Source organism: Heptranchias perlo, chromosome 7 (genome assembly GCF_035084215.1).
Source record: "Heptranchias perlo isolate sHepPer1 chromosome 7, sHepPer1.hap1, whole genome shotgun sequence".
Classification (NCBI taxonomy): domain Eukaryota; kingdom Metazoa; phylum Chordata; class Chondrichthyes; order Hexanchiformes; family Hexanchidae; genus Heptranchias; species Heptranchias perlo.
Genome location: NC_090331.1, coordinates 86521190 through 86544133, shown reverse-complemented (window position 1 = coordinate 86544133; position 22944 = coordinate 86521190). Strand labels below are relative to the sequence as shown.

Genomic DNA, 22944 nt, shown 5'->3' with positions numbered 1-22944 from the left:
AAATTGTATACTTACAATTTCCATTAACTCTTTTTTGTGAATGTGTGTGACCAAGATGAATTTCAAGACAGTATAGATTATGTTCAGTACAGAGCATACTTTTTTCTGCCCAGTATCTAAATGAACAATAGTGAGTCCCCAGAGTTCACAACAGAGAATCCTTACTCTGTGCACTGGCTACTGGAATGCATCGTTTCACCATGTGATTCTGTTTGAAAAGCAAACTTAACATACATTGTCTACAAACCAAGACTCAAGCTATGAATCAACAGAGTTCATTTAAATAGAACAGGTTAAAGAAAAACAATATACGTATAAAACAATGAACTATACAACAACAACTTGCAATTATACAGGGCCTTTAATGTAGCAAAACATCCCAATGCATTTCACAGGAGTGTTATCAAACAAAATTTGACACCGAGCCACATAAGGAGATTTTAGGGCAGGTGATCAAAAGCTTGGTCAAAGAGGTAGGTTTTAAGGAGCGTCTTAAAGGAGGAGAGAGGTAGAGAGGCTTAGGGAGAGAATTCCAAAGCTTAGGGCCTAGCCAGCTGAAGGCACGGCCGCCAATGGTGGAGCAATTAAAATCAGGGATGAGCAAGAGGCAAGAATTGGAGGAGCACAGAGATCCAGGAGGGTTGTAGGGCTGGAGGAGGTTACAGAGATAGGGAGGGGCAAAGCCATGGAGGGATTTGAAAACAAGGAAGAGAATTTTAAAATCGAGGCGCTTCCGGACTGGGAGCCAATGTAGGTCAGTGAGCACAGGGGTGATGGGAGCATGGGACTTGGTGCGAGTTAGAAGGCGGACAGCAGAGTTTTGGATGAGCTCAAGTTTATGGAAGGTGGAAGATGGGAGGCCGGCCAAGAAAGCATTGGAATAGTCAAGTCTAAAGGTAACAAAGACATGGATGAGGGTTTCAGCAGGAAATGAGCCGAGGCAGGGGCGGAGACAGGCGATGTTACGGAGGTGGAAGTAGGCGATCTTGGTGATGAAGTGGATATGAGGTCGGAAGCTTATCTCAGGATCAAATAGGATGCCAAGTTGCCTCAGATGGTGGCCAGGAGAGAGATGGAGTCAGTGGCTAGGGAACGGAGTTTGGGGTGGGGACCAAAGACAATGGCTTCGGTCTTCCCAATATTTGGCTGGTGGAAATTTTTGCTCATCCAGTACTGGATGTCGGATACGCAGTGTGACAAATGAGAATCAGTGGAGATATAGACATACTATCCTCTTCAATATAGAAAGTAATAAAGGCACCACTCACTTTCTCTCTAGACATGGAATTTAAAACAGAAGGTCACTTCTTATGCTGCGAAACATGCTGCAGTTTCAAAACGGACCTAGCTTCTCTGTTGGTTGACACAACCTTAAACATGGAACTTTTCTATTGATTAGACAGTTTAAAACTAACTTTCTCAGCACAGAAATAAAATATAAATTCCTTTGACATTATACTGAAACTAAAAGCTGTATTTCACTCATCAATATTTAAATTAGATCCAATCTTAGACAATGACTTACAATGTTTGCTATACAAGGTGAAATCTGTGGACAATTAATCCAATTAGCACTTTAACACAAGTTATTGTGCTTCCCCTTATACTTCACACTTTGTAAAGCCTACTACAGTCAGTTTGTTTGGCTTTCCCTTTGAGAGATAACTTGTTTGACCCTGTGTTTTAACCCCTCAAATGCTGTTTCCAGCAATAAAAAAATAGAAGTTAAAAATTCAACACAGACAAAAATCCATTTTTGTTTGTCACAGGGAGGGATGAGTACTTGGCAATCAAAACCTTTTCCACTGTCAAACACTCCTAGTTCAAGTACACTATAACTACACGCAGGGGAAAGCCATCTCGCTCTGCCCCAACAAGGTGCCTTAACCTCAGCACCGGTGTGACATTTCAATTTCACGTAACGGCCTGAGACCGTTACTACAGTGCTAATTATTGTTGGATTTGTACCAAATCGAAGCCAGTTTAACACTGTAGACTCAAACTCAGTAGAGGGTGTGTGTGTGTGTGTGTGTGTTTTTGGGGGGTGGGAGGAAGAGCCACCTGTCACAAAATTGTATATAATTCTTTGAAATGTTCCTCTATGGCCACTGGTGCACAAATTTCTTGGAAATCTGGGGGGTATACTCCCTTTGCATAATTTTGAATCACTACATCAAAAATGGTGCATTAGGGTTCATTTATTTTTTTTAAAACTCTACAATTGATGTTTTTTAAATGTAAAAAAAGGAAAATAAATGAGAGATTTGGGTTTATCCATAGTCAGATCAACCTGAAGTCTAACTCAATAGTCACTCTCCCTCTTTATAGAGGTGCTACCTTCTCCCTTCACTTCCTCTCCCCCCAGATTACATAGACAATTTCCCGACCCAACACCCCCACAGTCACTCTACCTCCTAGATATTCTCCGTACTGCTAGTCCTGGCTGCGGCTCCAACCTGAAAGTTCAGCTTTATCCCGCGATTAGATTCTATGCTACATGAGGAACATCTGATACATCATAAGACCAGGAATTCCCACTGTAGCACAGAGCATGAACTTGAATCAAAGCGGCATCACTAGATCCATCCAGCAGCAGACATGCCAACCTAAAAACTGATAACTGCTGATCTAACTACTTCAAAGATGCTATCACAACCTCAAAAAAGCTGACAACTTAAAAAAAAAAGTCTGGAATATAGGTCTTTTGACATGCAGTTATGTTGAAAGTGCGATGGGGAACAAGCTGATCAAAACTTTAATTGTAGATGCATCCAACATTCCATCATTTGTATAGCGGAAAATTGCTGCAAAAATTGAAGAGATTCTATCTCATTTCGTGCAGAGAAATTGTAAGCTGTGGTGGATATGTATTGGTACTTTGTTTACATGGCTGTCACAGTTCTTCCAACTCTAGGTTCATGGAAGCACACATCTTCTCTCTCCAACCTCCCAGTGCACACTTGGCGAACGCCTCTATTTTAAAATTCTCATCCTTAAGTTCAAATCCCTCCATGGCCTTGCCCCTCCCTACCTCGGTAACTTCCTCCAGCCCTACAATCCTCCAAGAACTCTACATTAGTCCAATTCTGGCCTCTTATCCATGCCTGATTTCCTTCGCCCCATCATTGGCGGCCGTGCCGTCAGACATTCCCCAGAGGGGAATGCCCTAAGCTCTGGAATTCCATCCCTAAACCACCCTACCTCTCTTTCAACTCCTTTAAAATGGTCCTTAAAACCTACCTCCTTCACCTGTCCTAATATCTCTTTATATGGCTTGGTGTCAAATTTTGTCTGATAACATTCCTGCGAAGCGCTTTGGGACATTTTACTATGTTTAAGGCGCTGAATAAATGTAAGTTGTTGTTGAATGTTTTCTATCACCAATTCACCTGTTACACTTCTCCCTCTCTTCCCTCAATTCAGCTCGGCACTCTTCTTGCGTCCCACTCCTCAGTTCATTATGGCACCATGTACCCCCAATAACAACCTACTCCTCTCCTGTCAGAACCACTCCCACCTCCTGCTCTTGGAGGGATGAAATGCAGGAATTCTTGTGATAAGTCATGTCAAATGAGGAACCTTGATCTCGCAAAACTTGCTCAAGAGTTCTCAGTCACAGCATCGTCCCATCCTTTAGTAGCAATAGGTGGTGAAGTGGGGGTGGCACTGAAGGTTGGGTTGAGGAGGGTGAAGGGAATTGAAAGGTGCTTTGTTCTCTCACTTCAGGTTTGGATTCAACCCCAGAGGGGAATGTTCCAGCTTTGTGAACAGTCAGACTCCTTTAGATATCCACTACTACTTGTAACATTTCAAGGCTTTCAAAAAAAACTGGAGATGCGATTTTGAGGGATGTTTTGCACTTACCACAAATCATGGTAAGGGAGGCCATTTGGCATATTCTAGATCATCAATCTGGAAAGAACCTACAATCACATTGTAGCAACCAATTGTTTCTTCAATAATATAAGAAATAGGAGCAGGAGTAGGCCAATCGACCTCTTGAGCCTGCTCCGCCATTCAATAAGATCATGGCTGATCTGATCCTAACCTCAAATCGAAATTCATGTCCAATTTCCTGCCCGCTCCCCGTAACCCCTAATTCCCTTTACTTCTAGGAAACTGTCTATTTCTGTTTTAAATTTATTTAATGATGTAGCTTCCACAGCTTCCTGGGGCAGCAAATTCCACAGACCTACCACCCTCTGAGTGAAGAAGTTTCTCCTCATCTCAGTTTTGAAAGAGCAGCCCCTTATTCTAAGATTATGCCCCCTAGTTCTAGTTTCACCCATCCTTGGGAACATCCTTACCGCATCCACCCGATCAAGCCCCTTCACAATCTTGTATGTTTCACTGGATTGGGGGTAATATTTTGGCATGGGTGGAAGATTGGTTATCTAACAGGAAGCAGAGAGTTGGGATAAATGGTTCATTCTCGGACTGGCAACCAGTAGCCAGTGGTGTTCCGCAGGGGTCGGTGCTGGGTCCCCAACTCTTTACAATCTATATTAACGATTTGGAGGAGGGGACCGAGTGTAACATATCAAAGTTTGCAGATGATACAAAGATGGGAGGGAAAGTGGAGAGTGAGGAGGACATAAAAAACCTACAAGGGGACATAAACAGGCTGGGTGAGTGGGCGGAGATTTGGCAGATGCAATACAATATTGGAAGATGTGAGGTTATGCACTTTGGCAGGAAAAATCAGAGAGCAAGTTATTATCTTAATGGCGAGAAACTGGAAAGTACTGCAGTACAAAGGGATCTGGGGGTCCTAGTGCAAGAAAATCAAAAAGTTAGTATGCAGGTGATCAATGAAAGCCAACGGAACGTGGGCTTTTATTGCTAGGGGGATAGAATATAAAAACAGGGAGGTATTGCTGCAGTTATATAAGGTATTGGTGAGACCGCACCTGGAATACTGCATACAGTTTTGGTGTCCATACTTAAGAAAAGACATACCTGCTCTCGAGGCAGTAGAAAGAAGGTTCATTCGGTTAATCCCGGGTGTGAGGGGGCGGACATATGAGGAGAGGTTGAGTAGATTGGGACTCTACTCATTGGAGTTCAGAAGAATGAGAGGCGATCTTATTGAAACATATAAGATTGTGAAGGGGCTTGATCGGTTGGATGCGGTAAGGATGTTCCCAAGGATGGGTGAAACTAGAACTAGGGGGCATAATCTTAGAATAAGGGGCTGCTCTTTCAAAACTGAGATGAGGAGAAACTTCTTCACTCAGAGGGTAGTAGGTCTGTGGAATTTGCTGCCCCAGGAAGCTGTGGAAGCTACATCATTAAATAAATTTAAAACAGAAATAGACAGTTTCCTAGAAGTAAAGGGAATTAGGGGTTACGGTGAGCGGGCAGGAAATTGGACATGAATTTCGATTTGAGGTTAGGATCAGATCAGCCATGATCTTATTGAATGGCGGAGCAGGCTCGAGGGGCCAATTGGCCTACTCCTGCTCCTATTTCTTACGTTCTTATGTAATAAGATCGCCTCTCAATCTTCTGAACTCCAATGAGTAGAGTCCCAATCTACTCAACCTCTCCTCATATGTCCGCCCCCTCATCCCCGGGATTAACCGAGTGAACCTTCTTTGTACTGCCTCGAAAGCAAGTATGTCTTTTCTTAAGTATGGACACCAAAACTGTATGCAGTATTTCAGGTGCGGTCTCACCAATACCTTATATAACTGCAGCAATACCTCCCTGTTTTTATATTCTATCCCCCTAGCAATAAAAGCCCACGTTCCGTTGGCTTTCATTGATCACCTGCATACTAACTTTTTGATTTTCTTGCACTGGGACCCCCAGATCCCTTTGTACTGCAGTACTTTCCAGTTTCTCGCCTTTAAGATAATAACTTGCTCTCTGATTTTTCCTGCCAAAGTGCATAACCTCACATTTTCCAATATTGTATTGCATCTGCCAAATCTCCGCCCACTCACCCAGCCTGTTTATGTCCCCTTGTAGGTTTTTTATGTCCTCCTCACTCTCTACTTTCCCTCCCATCTTTGTATCATCTGCAAACTTTGATATGTTACACTCGGTCCCCTCCTCCAAATCGTTAATATAGATTGTAAAGAGTTGGGGACCCAGCACCGACCCCTGCGGAACACCACTGGCTACTGGTTGCCAGTCCGAGAATGAACCATTTATCCCAACTCTCTTGATAACCAATCCGCCACCCATGCCAGAATATTACCCCCAATCCAGTGATTCTTTATTTTGAGCAATAATCTTTTATGTGGCACCTTGTCGAATGCCTTCTGGAAGTCTAAATACACTACGTCCACTGGTTCCCCTTTATCCACCCTGTACGTTATGTCCTCAAAGAACTAATACCATGGTTTACACTTCTACTACCCTACCTGGATCACTGTGCAAAAAATTTCTTCCTGGCATCAGTCCTAAATGTGCCTTGTGCCAGTTTGAATCTCTTGTTTCACTACTACAGTTTAATTTAAATAGTGTCCTGGAATTGCATTTTCTATACTGATAATGATGTCATGTACCTCCATGAAGTCCTATCTTAGGGACCCAACGAGCCCAAGTTTCTCCAGTCTTTCCTTATAGCCCAGTCTTCTGATGCTATGCATCAGCTTTGTGGTTCTTCAATGCACTGGGTTCTCCTGCTTCTAATATGTTTATAATGCAATTCAGGTCAAGTTCTTAATTGTGAGCTTATTTCTGAGTATTACTCACCAGAGTGTCAGGGCTTCCCTGAGACATGAAGGAGCGAGCCTGGTTTTTGGGCACCACTGCTTTCACTATAGGAATGTTGTCACTGATCCCCTGCCGAGAAATAAAAGGCAGTCAAAATCCGTCAAACCCTTTGTTTCCTTACTAAGAAGTTAATTAACGAGCAACTGCTCTCAGGACACTTAAAATAAATGCATGGGGGCAAACAATACTGGGGGACATCAAAAATCATAGCCTAAATTATGCTGTCCATTATTATTTTACTAACACTTAATGCGTTTGTACCAAATTCCTGTGATGTTTATGTTATTGGCTTCACTAACAGACATCTCTGTTGAAGTGCCAGACAGAGGAATTTGTCATGAATGGGTTAAATATCCCACTGTACGTTTTCCAGGTTCTCATCTGTGGTTGGTAATCTCCCATTCACTGAGGGAATTTCAATCTCTACAAGTTATTGTTACACATACAAATTATAGCAAATCCTGGTCATCAACGGTGGATAAAAATAGCCTTTTTGTGAGCGTCATCATCATGGAACAACACATTATGCATCACTAACAAAACCACAACTGAAAAACAAACAAAAAAATCAAAATAAACTATACAGATACCACTACAGACAACTGATAAATCTTCCAACCTTTACCTCCACAAAGAATGACTTGAGCTCAGTCAGGTGCTGGAAGACATTCAGAGGGCAGTTGTCCATCTTAGTCTGTCGTTTCAAAGCTTCATCGGCAGACAACCTCGATGGGTGTGGTTCCTAATACATGGCAGACAGCGAGGTAGATAATGGTCAGCAGATCTAACTGAACACACGCTTGCTCCCAACGCAATATCACTGGACTAACAGGACCTCATCACATTCTATTTATTTTCCTCAGATTTTTTTAACCAAAGGGAAGTGTTTCCATTATATTTGGGTCACAAGGATAATACTTCATAAACAGACAATACCTATAGTTTCTGATCTCTAATGTAGCAACTATTTTCCTTGTTGCCAAATTAACATTAATTGTAACATGGTGGCTAACTTAAACAGTGCGTTAGCTAATTGTTCTTATTTCAAATGACATCACAGAATTTGATTCTTTTTTTAGTTTCTAAATCATGCTGTAGTACGCTGTTTGTGAAAACGCTTCTACTTTCTGAGTTAAAATAATTGTATTAAAAACAAAGACCACCTGTGGATGGATTCAGAAATACTTGGTTGAATATACTTAGCCATTTGATCTAACCCATGTATAAAACTAACCCTCTATTCTTGTTACAGCACCTAAAAGACCACAAGACAGGGCTGCTCTCTCGTGATCTTTTGCATGCTGTGATAGGAAGACAGTAAAGATTTAATAATAATAAGGAGGCATAACAATAAATATGTTATGGTCTAAGATCAAAATTTGTTGCCAGGTGAAAGCTTGCTTTAAAGAACCCTTTCCTTTTCCAAAAATGCGATTTATCCTTGGCCCCCATCCTATTTCTCATCCACATGCTGCCCCTCGACGACATCATCCGAAGGCATGACGTCAGGTTTCATATTGAAAAAAGATGACACCCAATTCTACCTCAGCACCACCTCTCTCGACTCCTCCATTGCCTCTATGCTGTCAGACTATTTGTTCGACAACCTGTACAGGGTGAGCCACAATTTCCTCCAATTAAACATTTGGAAGACCGAAGCCATTGTCTTCAACCCCCACCAGTAATTCAATTCCCCTTACTGACCACCATCTCAGGCTGAACCAGATTGTTTGCAACCTCAGCGTCTTATTTGACCCTGAGCTGAGCTTCTGACCCCATATCCTCCTCCATCATAAAGACCGCCTATTTCTACCTCCGTAACATTGCCCAGCTTCGCTACTGCCTCATCGATATCTACTGCTGAAACCCTCATCCATGCTTTGTTACCTCCAGATTCGACTATTCCTATGCTCCCCTGGCTGGCCTCCCACCTTCCACCCTCCATACACTTAGGGCGCCACACTTTAGGAAGGATGTCAAGGTCTTAGAGAGGGTGCAGAATAGATTTACTAGAATGGTACCAGGGATGAGGGACTTCAGTTATGCAGTTAGACTGGAGAAGCTGGGGTTGTTCTCCTTAGAGCAGAGAAGGTTAAGGGGAGATTTGATAGAGGTGTTCAAGATCATGAACGGTTTTGATAGAGTAAATAAGGAGGAACTGTTTCCCGTGGCAGAAGGGTCGGTAATCAGAGGACACAGAATTAAGGTGATCGGTAAAAGAGCCAAAGGCGATATGAGGAAATATTATGCTACGCAGCGAGTTGTGATGATCTGGAATTCACTGTCTGAAAGGATGGTGGAAGCAGATTTAATAGTAACTTTCAAAAGGGAATGAAGGGAAAAGATTTAGAGGGCTATGGGGAAAGAGCAGGGGAGTGGGACTAATTGCATCGCTCTTTCGAAGAGCCAGCACAGGCACTATGGGCTGAATGGCCTCCTCCTATGCTGTCCCTACTATGATACTATGAACTTGAGCTCATCCAAAACTCTGCCGACCATATCCTAAACTGTACCAAGTCCCCACTCACCCATCACATCCCTGTGCTCACTGACCAACATTGGCTCCCGGTCCAGCAACACCTCGATTTTAAAGTTCTCATCATTGTGTTCAAATTCCTCCATGACCTTACTCCGTCCTATCTCTGTAACCTCCACTAGCCTTACAACCCTCCAAGAACTCTTGTCATTCCTCCAAACTCTAGCCTCTTGTGCATTCCCCACTCCCTTTGCCCCAAGTGTGGCACCCTTTGCCCCACCATTGCCGGATATGCCTTAATCTGTATAGGCCCTAAGTTCTGGAATTCCCTCCCTAAGGCCCTCTGCCTCTCCCTCCTCCTTTAAGACCCTCCTTAAAACCTACATCTTTAACCAAGCGTTTAGTCACTCACCTCCTACTATCTCCTTCTTTAGCTCAGTGTCAATTTTTGTCTGATTACGTTCCTGTGAAGCGCCCAGCGACATTTTACAATGTTAATAGCACTATATAAATGCAAGCTGTTGTTGTAACATTGTGGAGCAGTTAAAATGGTACCTTGAGGAGCTGACAGGGAGTCTGTCCAAAATTACTGATCATCCCTTCCAGTGCTTTTCGCTCTTTCTCATCTGCTATTGCATCCAGGTCAACAGCTCCTGTAACATATCACAATAAAACATGGACCTATTTAATTTATAGCACTTATTTCCACATATCATATCCTTACAAGAAGAAACAATTTGACCTAAAAAATTACAACACAAGGAGGGCAGCCAGAACATCCAACAATTATATTCCTTCAGCAAGAATTTCAAACCAAACCTAACTTTTAAAAGGAAAGCAGTTAAATCACACAGAAGATTAAAGAAGCTGGGATAGTTCTCCTTAGAGCAGAGAAGGTTAAGGGGAGATTTATCAGAGATGTTCAAAATTATGAAGGGTTTTGATAGAGCAAATGAGGACAAGCTGTTTCCACTGGCAGGAAGGTCAGTAACCAGAGTACACAGATTTAAAATAACTGGCAAAAAGCCGGGGGGGGGGGGGGGAGGGGGAGATGAGGAGAAATATTTTTACTCAGCAAGTTATGATAATCCGGAATGAATTGCCTGAAAGGGTGGTGGAAGCAGATTCAATAATAACTTTCAAAAGGGAATTGGATCAAAATGAAAAATTTGCAGGGTTATGGAGAAACAGCAGGGGGAGTGGGACTAATTGGATAGCTCTTTCAAAGAGCCGGCACAAGCACACTGGGCCAAGTGGCCTTCTTCCGTGCTGTAAGAGTCTATGATTCTAAGATGTGATTGAAGGTCCCCGTATCTTTTTTATAAAATGAAGTTGTTTAGTACAGTGTGCTAACCCCACTGCACCACCTTATGGAAACAATGAGATTTTCACGGACAGCATATTCAGGCTCTACTTCTGCCCAACTAAGCACGCAGAACAGACTCTGTTTACTTGCATCACAAGTCTTCGAAGGTCGAGAATGGTCCTCAATTTAGCTCTTACCCACGTGTTCCTTCAACATTGGAACATCAACGCAGAAAGGATATAGAGCATTAGCAACGGCAGAGAAAGCCACAGATCGGCAAGGAATAATATTAAATCAATATTTCCATGCAATATAATAGGAATTGATAATGCTTCACTGAATCTGGCATTTGATGGGGTCAAAGCCTGATCTCCATAATCGATAAAACTGTGCGAAGCAATGGGGGAGAAGGACCGGTCACAGAAGTCTGAAAATCTGATTTAATAAATACAGCCACATTCCTGCTCTTGACTGCTGTCAAATGACCTCTGCTGGAAATGTTTTCAACCAAGATCAGGTGAGCTGGAATAAGGCTGTGATGCCTTACAATCAAATAGCATGACAGCACCCACCATCTAGGCTCCGCCATGAAGAAAGGCCATCCGGGCTGGAGAAGAACTTGGAGTGGGAAGGGGAGGATCCAGTTGTCGTGGTCCATGTAGGTACCAACGACATAGGAAGGACTAAGAAAAAGGTTCTGCTAAGAGAGTTTAAGCAGCTTGGGACTAAATTAAAAAGCAGAACCACAAAGTTAATAATCTCTGGATTATTACCTGAGCCACGGGCAAATTGGCATAGGGTCAATAGGATCAAGGAAATGAATGCATGGCTCAAAGATTGGTGTGGGAGAAGTGGGTTTTGATTCGTGGGGCACTGGCACCAGTACTGGGGAAAGAGAGCGCTGTTCCGTTGGGACGGACTACAACTGGACCATGCTGGGACCAGAATTCTAGTGAATCGAATAACTAGGGAGTTAGATAGAACTTTAAACTAAATGGGGGGGGGGAATTTTCCTGGTGGAGAAAAATCTAGAATGCTAAAGAGAAAAGACAAGGAAGCAGTGCAGGATAGTGATTGGGGTGAAGGTAACCAGACTGTGTCAGGAAGGGACAGAGCATACAAACAAAAGGGTGGACTAACAAATAGGGTCCGGGTAAGAAAGAATGGTAATAAGACAAATAGGGCCATAGTACATAAAAATGTTAAGATGTCTAAAAATGTTAAAAAGACAAATCTAAAGACAGTGTATCTGAATGCACGAAGCATTCGTAATAAGGTAGACGAATTAACAGCGCAAATAGATGTAAACGGATACGATATAATTGCGATTACGGAGACATGGCTGCAGGGTGACCAAGGCTGGGAGCTGAGTATCCAAGGGTATTCGATATTTAGGAAGGACAGGCAAAAAGGAAAAGGTAGTATTGTTAGTAAAAGATGAAATCAGATCAATCGTGGGAAAGGATATTGGCTCAGAAAATCAAGATGTAGAATCAGTCTGGATGGAGTTAAGAAGCACCATGGGGCAGAAAACACTGATGGGAGTTGTCTATAGGCTTCCAAACAGTGGTGGTAATGTAGGGGACTGCATCAAACAGGAAATTAGAGATGCATGTAACAAGGGTACTACAGTAATCATGGGTAACTTCAATCTACATATAGACTGGCCAAACCAAATTAGCAATAATTCTGTGGAGGATGAATTCCTCGAGTGTGTACGAGATGGTTTTTTAGACCAGTACGTTGGGGAGCCAACTAGAGAACAGGCTATCCTAGATTGGACATTGCACAATGAGATGGTGTTACTTAATAATCTTGTTGTGCGGGGTCCTTTAGGGAAGAGTGACCATAACATGATAGAATTCTTCATTAAGATGGAAAGTGAAGTAGTCCAATCCAAAACTACGGTCCTAAATCTAAACAAAGGAAACTACGAAGGTATGAGGAGTGAGTTGGCTACGATAGACTGGGGAGCTTCATTAAAAAGGCATGACAGTGGATAGGCAATGGTTAACATTTAAGGAACGAATGCATGAATTGCAACAGTTATACATTCCTTTCTGGCACAAAAACACAAAAGGAAAAGCGGCCCAACCAAGGCTAACAAAAGAAATTAAGGATAATATTAGATCTAGAGGAGTCATATAAAGTTGCCAGAAAAAGTAGCAAGCCTGAGGATTGGGAGCAGTTTAGAATTCAGCAAAAAAGGACCAAGAGATTGATTAAGAGAGTAAAACTGCAAGGAACATAAAAGCAGACCGTAAAAGCTTCTACAAGTATGTAAAAAGAAAAAGATTAGTGAAGACAAAAGTAGGTCCCTTACAGTCAGAAACGGGAGAATTTATAATGGGGAACAAGGAAATGGCAGAGCAATTAAACAAATACATTGGTTCTGTCTTCACGGAAGAGGACACAAATAACTACCCAGATATGCTAGGGAACCAAGGGTCCAGTGAGAAGAAAGAATTAAAGGAAATTAGTATTAGTAAAAAAAAAGTGCTGGAGAAATTAATGGGACTGAAACTCGATAAATCCCCAGGGCCTTATAATCTGCATCCCAGCGTACTAAGAGGTAGCCATGGAAATGCATTGGTTGTCATCTTCCAAAATTCTATATATCATGGAACAGTTCCTCCAGATTGAAGGGTGGAAAATGTAACCCCACTATTTAATAAAGGGAGAGAGAAAACAGGGAACTACAGACCGGTTAGCCTAACATCAGTCGGAGGGAAAATGCTAGAGTCTATTATAAAGGATGTGATAACAGGACAATTAGAAAATATCAACGGGATTAGACAAAGTCAACATGGATTTATGAAAGGGAAATCATGTTTGACAAACCTACTGGAGTTTTTTGAGGATGTAACTGGTAGAATAGATAAGGGAGAACCAGTGGATGTAGTGTACTTGGATTTTCAGAAGGCCCTTGATAAAGTCCCACATAAGAATTATTAAAGCACATGGAATTGGCAGTAATGTGCTGACATGGAATAAAAATTGGTTAACAGAAGAGGAAACAGAGAGTAGGAATAAATGGGTCTTTTTAGGGGTGGCAGGCGGTGACTAGTGGGGTACCGCAGGGATCAGTGCTTGGGCCCCAGCCATTCACAATACATATCAATGATTTGGATGAGGGAACCAAATGTAATATTTCTAAGTTTGCTGACGACACAAAACTAGGTGGGATTGTGAGCTGTGAGGAGGATGCAAAGAGGCTTCAAGGCGATTTAGACATATACATAGCAGATGCAGTATAATGTGGATAAATGTGAAGTTATCCACTTCGGAAGGAAAAGCAAAAAGGCAGAGTATTATTTAAATGGAGATAGATTGGAAAATGTTGATGTACAAAGGCACCTTGGTGTCCTTGTACACCAGTCACTGAAAGCAAACATGCAGGTGCAGCAAGCAGTTAGGAAGGCAAATGGTATGTTGGCCTCCATTGCAAGAGGATTTGAATACAGGAGCAAGGATGTCTTACTGCAGTTATACGGGGCCTTGGTGAAACCACACCCGGAGTATTGTGTGCAGTTTTGGTCTCCTTACCTAAGAAAGGACATACTTGCCATAGAGGGAGTGCAGCGAAGGTTCACCAGACCGATTCCTGGGATGGCAGGACTGTTGTATGAGGAGAGATTGGGTCAACTAGGCCTGTATTCACTCGAGTTTAGAAGATTGAGAGGGGATCTCATTGAAACGTATAAAATTCTGACAGGGCTAGACAGACTGAATGCAGGGAGGATGTTTCCCTGGCTGGGGGTTCAGAACGAGGGGGTCACAGTCTCAGGATACAGGGTAGGACATTTAGGACTGAGATAAGGAGAAATTTCTTCACTCAGAGGGTGCGAACCTATGGAATTCTCTACCACAGAAGGCAGTGGAGGCCAAGTCACTGAATATATTTAAGGAGGAGATAAATAAATTTCTAGACACAAAAGGCATCAAGGGGTATGGGGAGAGAGCGGGAATATGGTATTGAGATAGAGGATCAGCCATTATCATATTGAATGGCGGAGCAGGCTCGAAGGGCTGAATGGCTTACTCCTGCTCCTATTTTCTATGTTTCTATGAACAGTGGACTAGAGGGCTGCCAACACTGGTCAAACTGTGTTTCGGCAAGATTTCTTGCATTCAAAAAAAGGGAAGAAAGTCAGGGTGGGGAAGGTCTGAACTCAGTCAAATGCCCAATATGTGAAATTTCTCGATAAAAGTTTGATCCGGTCTTTTATCTCTATCAATTAAATGGGCATGTTCCAATGTACTAACTTTCCTGGGTTAACTTGTCAAAAGCAAAATACTGCGGATGCTGGAAATCTGAAATAAAAACAGAAAATGCTGGAGAATCTCAGCAAGTCAGGCAGCATCTGTAGAGAATGAAACAGAGTTAACAGGAAAGGAGGGGAGGAAAGAACAAAAGGGAAGGTCTGTATAGGGTAGAGGGCAGGAGTGATTAAATGACAAAAGGGATGATGGTGCAAGACAAGGACTGTAGTAATGGGACAGATTAAGAAATATAAGATTGATCAAGAGTAGCTGTAAATGGCAGCAGCAGAACCATTACCAGCACTAGCTGACCAAAAAAATGGGAGCAGTGGTTATGATCTGAAGTTATTGATATCAGTGTTGAGTCCGGAAGGTTGTAAAGTGCCTAAACGAAAGATGAGGTGCTGTTCCTCGAGCTTACGTTGAGCTTCATTGGAACAGTATAAGACGCCAAGGACAGAGAGGTCAGAGTAGGAGTGGGAAGGGGAATTAAAATGTCAAGCGACCGGCAGGTCAGGGTCACGCTAGCAGACAGAGTGGAGGTGTTCAGCAAAGCGATCACCCAGCCTGCGTTTGGTCTCCCCAGTGTAGAGGAGACCACATCATATGCAGCGGATACAGTATACTAAATTGAAAGAAGTACAAGTAAACCGTTGTCTCACCTGGTAAGAGCGTTTGTGGCCCTGGACGGTGGGAAGGGAGGAGGTGAAGGAGCAGGTGTTGTATCTCGTGCCCTCTACCCTATCAGAGACCTTCCCTTTTGTTCATTCCTCCCCTCCCTCCCTTTCCCTGGCTCTGTACATGCTCAAAAACTTTAACTCTTATCATCTTCCAGTTCTGACGAAAGGTCTTCGACCTGAAACATTAACTCTGTTTCTTTCTCTACAGATGCTGCCTGACTTGCTGAGCTTCTCCAGCACTTTTTGTTTTTATTTCTGGGTTAACTGGTGTTCATCTATGGTTGATAAGAGACATAAGGGTGGCCTGCTTTGACACACTGGTGAATATTTCACTACTGAAACCAAAGTTACAACCCATTCAAAGTAATAGTCATATAAATGATAACCCTTGCTTTAAGTCCTTTTGCATTTGACAGTGTCCCTTTTGGTTAGAAAAACAGTTTGGCAACATGCTTCCTTGTATGTAGCTGGAGATTTCAAGCTATAAACATCTCCCAGGCTTAGGTTATTTACCTTCATATGTACAGTAGTAGAAAACATTTAATGCCTCGGCAGCATCTGGACCTCTTTGCTTATATCCAAAGATCAGATCAATCCATTCGTGAAGATGAGCAGACACACACTCTGACTCCTGAAGGAATGAGGAAAATACAACTTTAAGAAACACAAAGAACTCCGCTCATCCTCTTAATAAAGCAATCGACTAAGATGCTGTTAAGGCCATTGTCAGAGTCCTACCGTCTTGTAACCTTCTTCATACGACAAACGATAGTGCTTGACCAATTCATACTTCATACCACGTTTCTTTTATAAGGAGTCTTACAACACCAGGTTATAGTCCAACAGCTTTATTTGAAATCACAAGCTTTCGGAGGCTTCCTCCTTCGTGACGAAGGAGAAAGCCTCCGTAGGCTTGTGATTTCAAATAAAGCTGTTGGACTATAACCTGGTGTTGTAAGACTCCTTACATTTGTCCACCCCAGTCCATCACCGGCATCTCCACATCACGTTTCTTTTAATTCACTCCACACAAAGTCACCCTACAGTACCTTTGGTGACGCCTAGTTAACTTTCCCAATGCTCGGTCCTTTGGCGTTGCCTAGTAAACTTTCCCAGTCCCAGGCTCTCAGCTGTTCGCAGCTGCCTTTCAGCTCATCGGCTTGTTCAGAAATTTCAGAGCCCAGGCCAGCCCCTCTGCCTTCCAGCTTCCTCTTTGGGCTGTGTTCAGGGGGCTGTCTCAGCAGCAGCCTGTTTCTCTTTTGCTTCACCATTTTAACTCTCACCTGACTGGGGAAGGTCTCCACCCACTCGAGCCTTAATTACTTCTTAAAGGTGAGGTCTCTTAAAAGGGCCACACCCTTACTTGGGGATCAGGGCCCTCAGTTACTCTGCTACACCATGTCATTAGGAGAATGGGATAACATGAGAAAATCAAATGGAATCTGCTAATATGCATCTCCTGACAAAGAGACTTGACATGGTAATACAGGATGGGGGAGGGAGTAAGCAAATAAAAATAAAAACTCAAATTCTGTATATATTTTGCAAGAAACCAAATAAAGGTTGTGATGCAGCTCTCACCAAGGCTTTCCTGTGCTTGTAGATGAAGTCCTCAGCTGATGTGGCCCATCGCGGAAGTATCACGTCATTAACCCGCTCCTTGGAAATCTGTAAACGTCCCAGATCGAACTCTTTAAGAGTTGAGAAATATATGCGTTAGTCCAAGCATTCATTTTCTGCTCACAGGATACCTCAAATTAGGATATTGCCATTGGGAGGTGTGCAAGTGTGTTAATGAGAAGGCACGTTACAAAGAAAGCATTTCATAGGCTCAGTGCACGCCAACAATGCATCTGCGAGGGAGCTATAATGTAAATACCTATGGTAATAGACTAACAGGGGTTATTTGAGGGAGGGGTTATAGTATTGAGCAACACAGTGGCAGGTTCACACAAGCTTATGGCAATTCTGGCATATTTGTGCCCAACAGATACAGTGCCTTGAATCTGCTTAGTTAAATATGCATCTTGAAACAAGATACAAAATGCCAGTTTACAGAATCTGAAATCTCTATAAATTCAGCTGTTTTCTTTAAATTTGAAGATTGTTAATTGCTTGAAAAAATGTTGTAGGACTAAACAGAGCATACTGGACTTAGCAGGAATTGTTACTTTTTTTAAAAAAAAGTGAATTACGCATTGCATTAGAAGCTATTCAGTATAATCAACCTCTCCGAATAAGGGAAAAAATGGCATTTGAAAAAGAACTCTCCTCCTGCATCAGTTCAGTTGGAATACATACGGTTCTGATTTTCCAAGAATTCCGGAAAATAGAAGAATTCGGGAATGAGTTCTTTTACATCATTTGGATTGTCCATGAGAGCCTGCCACATAGCAGGAACGGAATGGAATTGACGATCTGCACAATCGAACCTTGAAGATAAAAGGTAGAAATGGGCATTATAAAGCTTGCAGTTCACAGAATTACATAGAATGTATAGCACAGAAACAGGCCATTCGGCCCAATTGGTCCATGCCAGTGTTTATGCTCCATACGAGCCTCCTCCCTCTCTACTTCATCTAACCCCATCAGCATAACTTTCTATTCCTTTCTCCCTCCTGTACTTATCTAGCTTCCCCTTAAATGCATCTATACTATTTGCCTCAATTACTCTGTGGTAGCAAGTTCCACATTCTAACCACTCCTATAATATAAATCCAGCAAAGCCAGTCGATTACAATACAACAACTTTACAATGTAGTATCTCCACCATGCAACTAGGGTCGCCAACCCTCCAGGATTGTCCTGGAGCCTCCAGGAATTGAAGATTAATTTCCCGAAATCTGCTACGAGCAAACCAGGAGAACTAGGGACACTAAGAAAGAAAAGTGAGAGATTTTTTCATTTTCTTTGAACACTTATTGGTTATAAAAATATTGGAGACGGGATAAAAAGGCTGTTTGAATGACAGTCAAGCATCATCCAATCAGGTAATTAAGAGCCTGTTTGCTTTCCAATTGGCATGGGAAGGTGGTGCGCCACAAGGATTGATGTGTCGGGCGACCAATGGCGGGAGTGAGAGAGTGGGGCAGTTGGAGGCAAGAGGTCGTACGATGAAACATCCAGGAATACGTCCAACCAGAGTTGGTAACCCTACTTAGAACACACATGGACAATGGCCAAGAGGGCAGGTGGCCAACCACCGACATGGTATCCATCAATAGCCATATATTTAAAAAACGGCAAATGTTGGAAACTCAAATGACGACGGTATATGCTGTGAATAAACAGATCAGTCAGCACCTGTAAGGAGAAAAGACAAATTAAGACTTTGGGTTGTAACCCTTTGTAAGATTGACTGATATGCTATTTACAGCATTTGCAGTTTTGTTTTCCCCTTAGAGAAAAGACAGGTTGAAGTTTTGGGTGTGGACCTATTGTGTGGATTGAGAGAATTTTCCAGTCTATCCCCAGGCAGCAGAGTACCTGATCAGGGAATCATTGACAATTTTCTTCCCCTGTTGCCCTAGTGCTTCCTGTGGTCAGCAACAGTACTGCTGCAACTATGAAAATAGTTTAGTTAAGAGTCCTGTCATATTCAGATTTAAAGCCGGCAAATGCTGCTCTGCTCATCAGCAAGTCCACTCGTTATGAGTTTGGAAATACCAATTGAAATTATTTCTGTTTTAACTACCCTGAACTAGTACTGTAAAAACACTGCACACCACCCTCTTTAAATAACAACTTGCATTTATATAGTGCCTTTAACATAGTAAAATGTCTCAAGGTGCTTCCTAGGAGTGTTATCAGACAAAATTTGACGCCAAGCCACATAAGGCGCTATTAGGACAGCTTGGTCAAAGAAGTAGGCTTTAAGGAGCATCTTAAAGGAGGAGAGAGAGACGGAGAGGTTTAGGGAGGGAATTTCAGAGCTTAGGGCCCAGACAGCTGATGGCACGGCCACCAATGATGAGGCAAAGGAAATCGGGGATGCACAAGAGGCCAGAATTGGAGGAAAGCAGAGTTTTGGAGGAGATTACAGAAATCTCGACCACCACTGAAGTCACTGCACCCCTCCTCTCTGGGATATCGCTCTTTTTAAAAGCTATTTGAAACCCTTCCTTTCCCACCAACTCTAATCGTGCAAGCGGTTACTTAACGTAGCTAATCAAGTACTTGAGACATTTTCAAGAGCTTCACCTGCCACTTTGTAGCTGGATGTGCAAAGTAGTGAAGGGTTCAACCCGTATTATGTAGTGCATGACACCAGCTGCATTGGAGTAGTGAGTTCCATAGTGAAACTTGTCAATCGTCCCCGTTGGGTCCTCAAAATTTTCAAACCTGCAGCACAACAGGGAAGAGAGATATCAGAGTCCTGTGGGAACTCAATGAAAATAGCCTGCTGGGATAAATGCTTACAAAATGAAACCAAAGAATGATCCTCTCCATTACAAAAGGCAATACCTGGGAGGTGGTATTGCAGTCTCTCAACATGTCTTGTTGATCTCTTTCATAATGTTTTTCAGAGGGATGTGCATGGGTGCAGCACTGTGAAAATACTATTCTGGCTAACACCAACATGAGACTAGACTGGTACCAATAGACAAAAATAAATTAAACAAAAGACACTTGATCACTGGATGACGGTAAAGGTCATTGAATCAAGAGCATCATATTCTGAAATGTTAATGAATATTCGCAGAAATCTTTTTTTAAACTCCAGGTAAGTTTCTTTTTCCAAATGCCTCAAATACAGTACTGCAGAGATATAAAGAACTTGAATTTCTATAATGCCTTCCACAACCTCGGGATGTCCCAAAGCACTTTACAGCCAATTAAGTACTTTTTGAAGTGTAGTCATTGTTGTAATGTAGAAAACGCAGCAGCCAATTTGCGCACAGCAAGGTCCCACAAACAGCAATGTGATAATGACCAGATAATCTCTTTTAGTGATGTTGCTTGAGGGATAAATATTGGCCAGGACACCAGGCGAACTCCCCTGCTCTTCTTCAAAATAGTGTCGTGGAATCGTTTACGTCCACCTGAGAGGGCAGACGGGGCTTTGGTTTAACGTCTCATCAGGAAAGACGACACCTCCAGATGAAAGTCTGTAACTAAGTGGAAACTATGGTGCAGCATCTTGCATTAAGCTTGAAGTATCAATAAAGTTGAGTTCTCGATCTCGACTCCACCGTTGTCAATAGACAAGCTGGGGGGGTGGGGTGGTGAATCAGAGATAACAAATAATCTTTGCAACTCCTGACAACCCAGGTGTAGATCAGCATCAGCGACAGAAGTTCTGCAGATGTCTTCTTGGCTGTAGTCCTGCATCCTGCAGGGAAGTTACAAAAAAGGGGATGGGGGATAAAACAATGAAATGTTTTAACCAAGAAGGACTCACTTTTCCCGGACAGCTTTGGCATTCTTTTCATTGGCCACCCCAATGGGTTTGGAGAGGTCTCTGAAGACTTCAGGGTTGTTTAAATCCAGCTCTTCCGAGGTATAATCACTAAGAATCCAAGGAAACTGAAATCAGGAAACAAGTGTGTCAAACGTCTGTGAGTTATGCCCAGACACCCTCTTACTGAGCCTTTCATTTCAAAAGGAATTTGCTGCATAGTATCATCATGTATCCTTTTAAAAATACACAGATATTACATGGATAGCAACAAGCACAAAATGTAGCCCCATTTGTGAAACATTAATAGTCAGATATTATACAGAAGAGGGCGAGGCAGTCATAGAATCTCTCCCGATCTCACTTCTTCATCATACTGCACCTGACTCTATATATGGTATTAGAGAGAATGGGAAACTGAATCACACACGGCATCTTCCAATCTGTGTGTAAACTATTTCTTGAGTTTGATGGCAACTGCTTTATTGAGAACACTGTTAGCCTGATAACGGACAGCCCGTTGAGACGGATACAAAGAAATATTTGGAACATCAAAATCCAATATCACAAGTGCTGTACCTGCACAGAACAGGTTGAGGTAGATTCCTTAGTGATCTGAATTGGCTCAATTTGGATTTGGAAACTAGTTCGTAGCATGCGACTAAAAATGTAGCTACCAAAAGAATGATACTGCACGCTGCCAGCGCTTCTGCTACCTCTTCTCACCCTGGTTAGTAGTTTTATCCCTCGCTTACTACGTCCCACTGCTCCCTCTGGTCTACTTAACAAAAGCACTAGAGACAAAAATATTTTATACCTGTGCATTTGCATGTACATATCCTTTATGTGGCATGCGCATGAGATTTTCTGGTATTATTCAACTTCTGCGCTCAAAGTGGGGACATTATTGTGGAGGAATTAAATACTTTTTCCACTGTTATCACCTGGTATCAGGCACAGCAAGGTATAAAACGTAGTTTCTTGTTCTCCAAACAATGTGCTTTAACCCAAGCCTCAGAAAAACAACTCAACACATCTGAGAATTTTCCCACTTCTGACACCAGTTATCTTTTGCTCTCAGACTGCAACTGCTAAAAGTGCAGAGGAACTTGCCCTGTGCCCACCCAGAGTAGCCTCGCGACTGTCTAATCTTATCTCACTTTGGTTCCTTACAGTCAGTAGGGGCAAGACATTCACTTCCATTCTAGCAACGTGGGCTGGACTCAAACCCTCACCCAGAGATGAAGACACAGTGTGCTAACCCAGCCCCCTTATTTTTATTTTAGTAGACTAAAGCATTAAAGGCAATGGGTGAAAGAGAACTAGAAGAAGGGCAGAGATTGATTTGGGGAGAGCCCTCCGCTCTGTTTTGGAACTATCCTCGACATGGTGCCTTGTTGAGTCAGATACCAACTTGGAGGTACTGAACTTGTGGCTTTTTTTGCTGCATTAAGAGGTTTTGGTAGTGAGAACCTTTATTATTGAAGAGGCATTGGCAATCGCCACGGGCAACCCTGACTAGCTCATTCACAAAACATACAGCAATTATATAGCAAGCCAAAAGCTAGTTACATTTACATGCTAGATTTGGGGGAGAAAATCGATTACTCAACATACCACTGGATACTGGGCAAGGTCGTTGTAAGTCCTTCCTGCAATAGAGTTCAGTTGTATGAGGTAGTCGAAGTTTGAAATCTCTCGGTTCACCCATTTCTGAAGGAGAAGAAAGACACAAGTGAGTCTTCTTTTTTTCACCCTACCCCTGTCACTTCCCAAGATAATGTGCAGGAGAGTGAAACATAATTTTTTTTTTAATAAAAAGAGTTGCCAGAACAATCCATTACACTGGCCTGGATCTTTCAGTAGAATCCCTGGGAAAAGGTCACCTAACACCCATCTCAACCAGGGACTGGCATCTGATACAGCAGAAACCTACAGGGGGTGGATGGAAATTAAACGGGACTCTCCCACAACATTAACAGCCATGGACACCGCACCTCGGCAATAGGTTACTCTGCGTCACTCACTCACGAGGAAGAGCTCGGAATTCAATCATCCCTGTGAATTAAAGGGCCTCTGATGACACTTCAATGCA

At 42.6% G+C, this 22944-nt stretch overlaps 1 protein-coding gene across 3 annotated transcripts in view; it reads right to left on the bottom strand.

Annotated features, from left to right (window-relative positions):
• The window catches only part of nbeal1 (neurobeachin-like 1), a 244396-nt gene that overhangs the window by 20482 nt on the left and 200970 nt on the right, over nucleotides 1-22944 (bottom strand). For all 3 annotated transcript variants that reach the window (XM_067988049.1, XM_067988050.1, XM_067988048.1), the window contains 9 exons: nucleotides 22467-22562; nucleotides 20853-20977; nucleotides 19652-19792; nucleotides 17753-17883; nucleotides 17033-17142; nucleotides 15965-16082; nucleotides 9758-9855; nucleotides 7352-7468; nucleotides 6706-6795 (listed from right to left, as the gene is read on the bottom strand). In XM_067988049.1, the coding sequence (XP_067844150.1) occupies nucleotides 6706-6795; nucleotides 7352-7468; nucleotides 9758-9855; nucleotides 15965-16082; nucleotides 17033-17142; nucleotides 17753-17883; nucleotides 19652-19792; nucleotides 20853-20977; nucleotides 22467-22562 (1026 nt within the window). The remainder of the gene's footprint in view (nucleotides 1-6705; nucleotides 6796-7351; nucleotides 7469-9757; nucleotides 9856-15964; nucleotides 16083-17032; nucleotides 17143-17752; nucleotides 17884-19651; nucleotides 19793-20852; nucleotides 20978-22466; nucleotides 22563-22944) is intronic.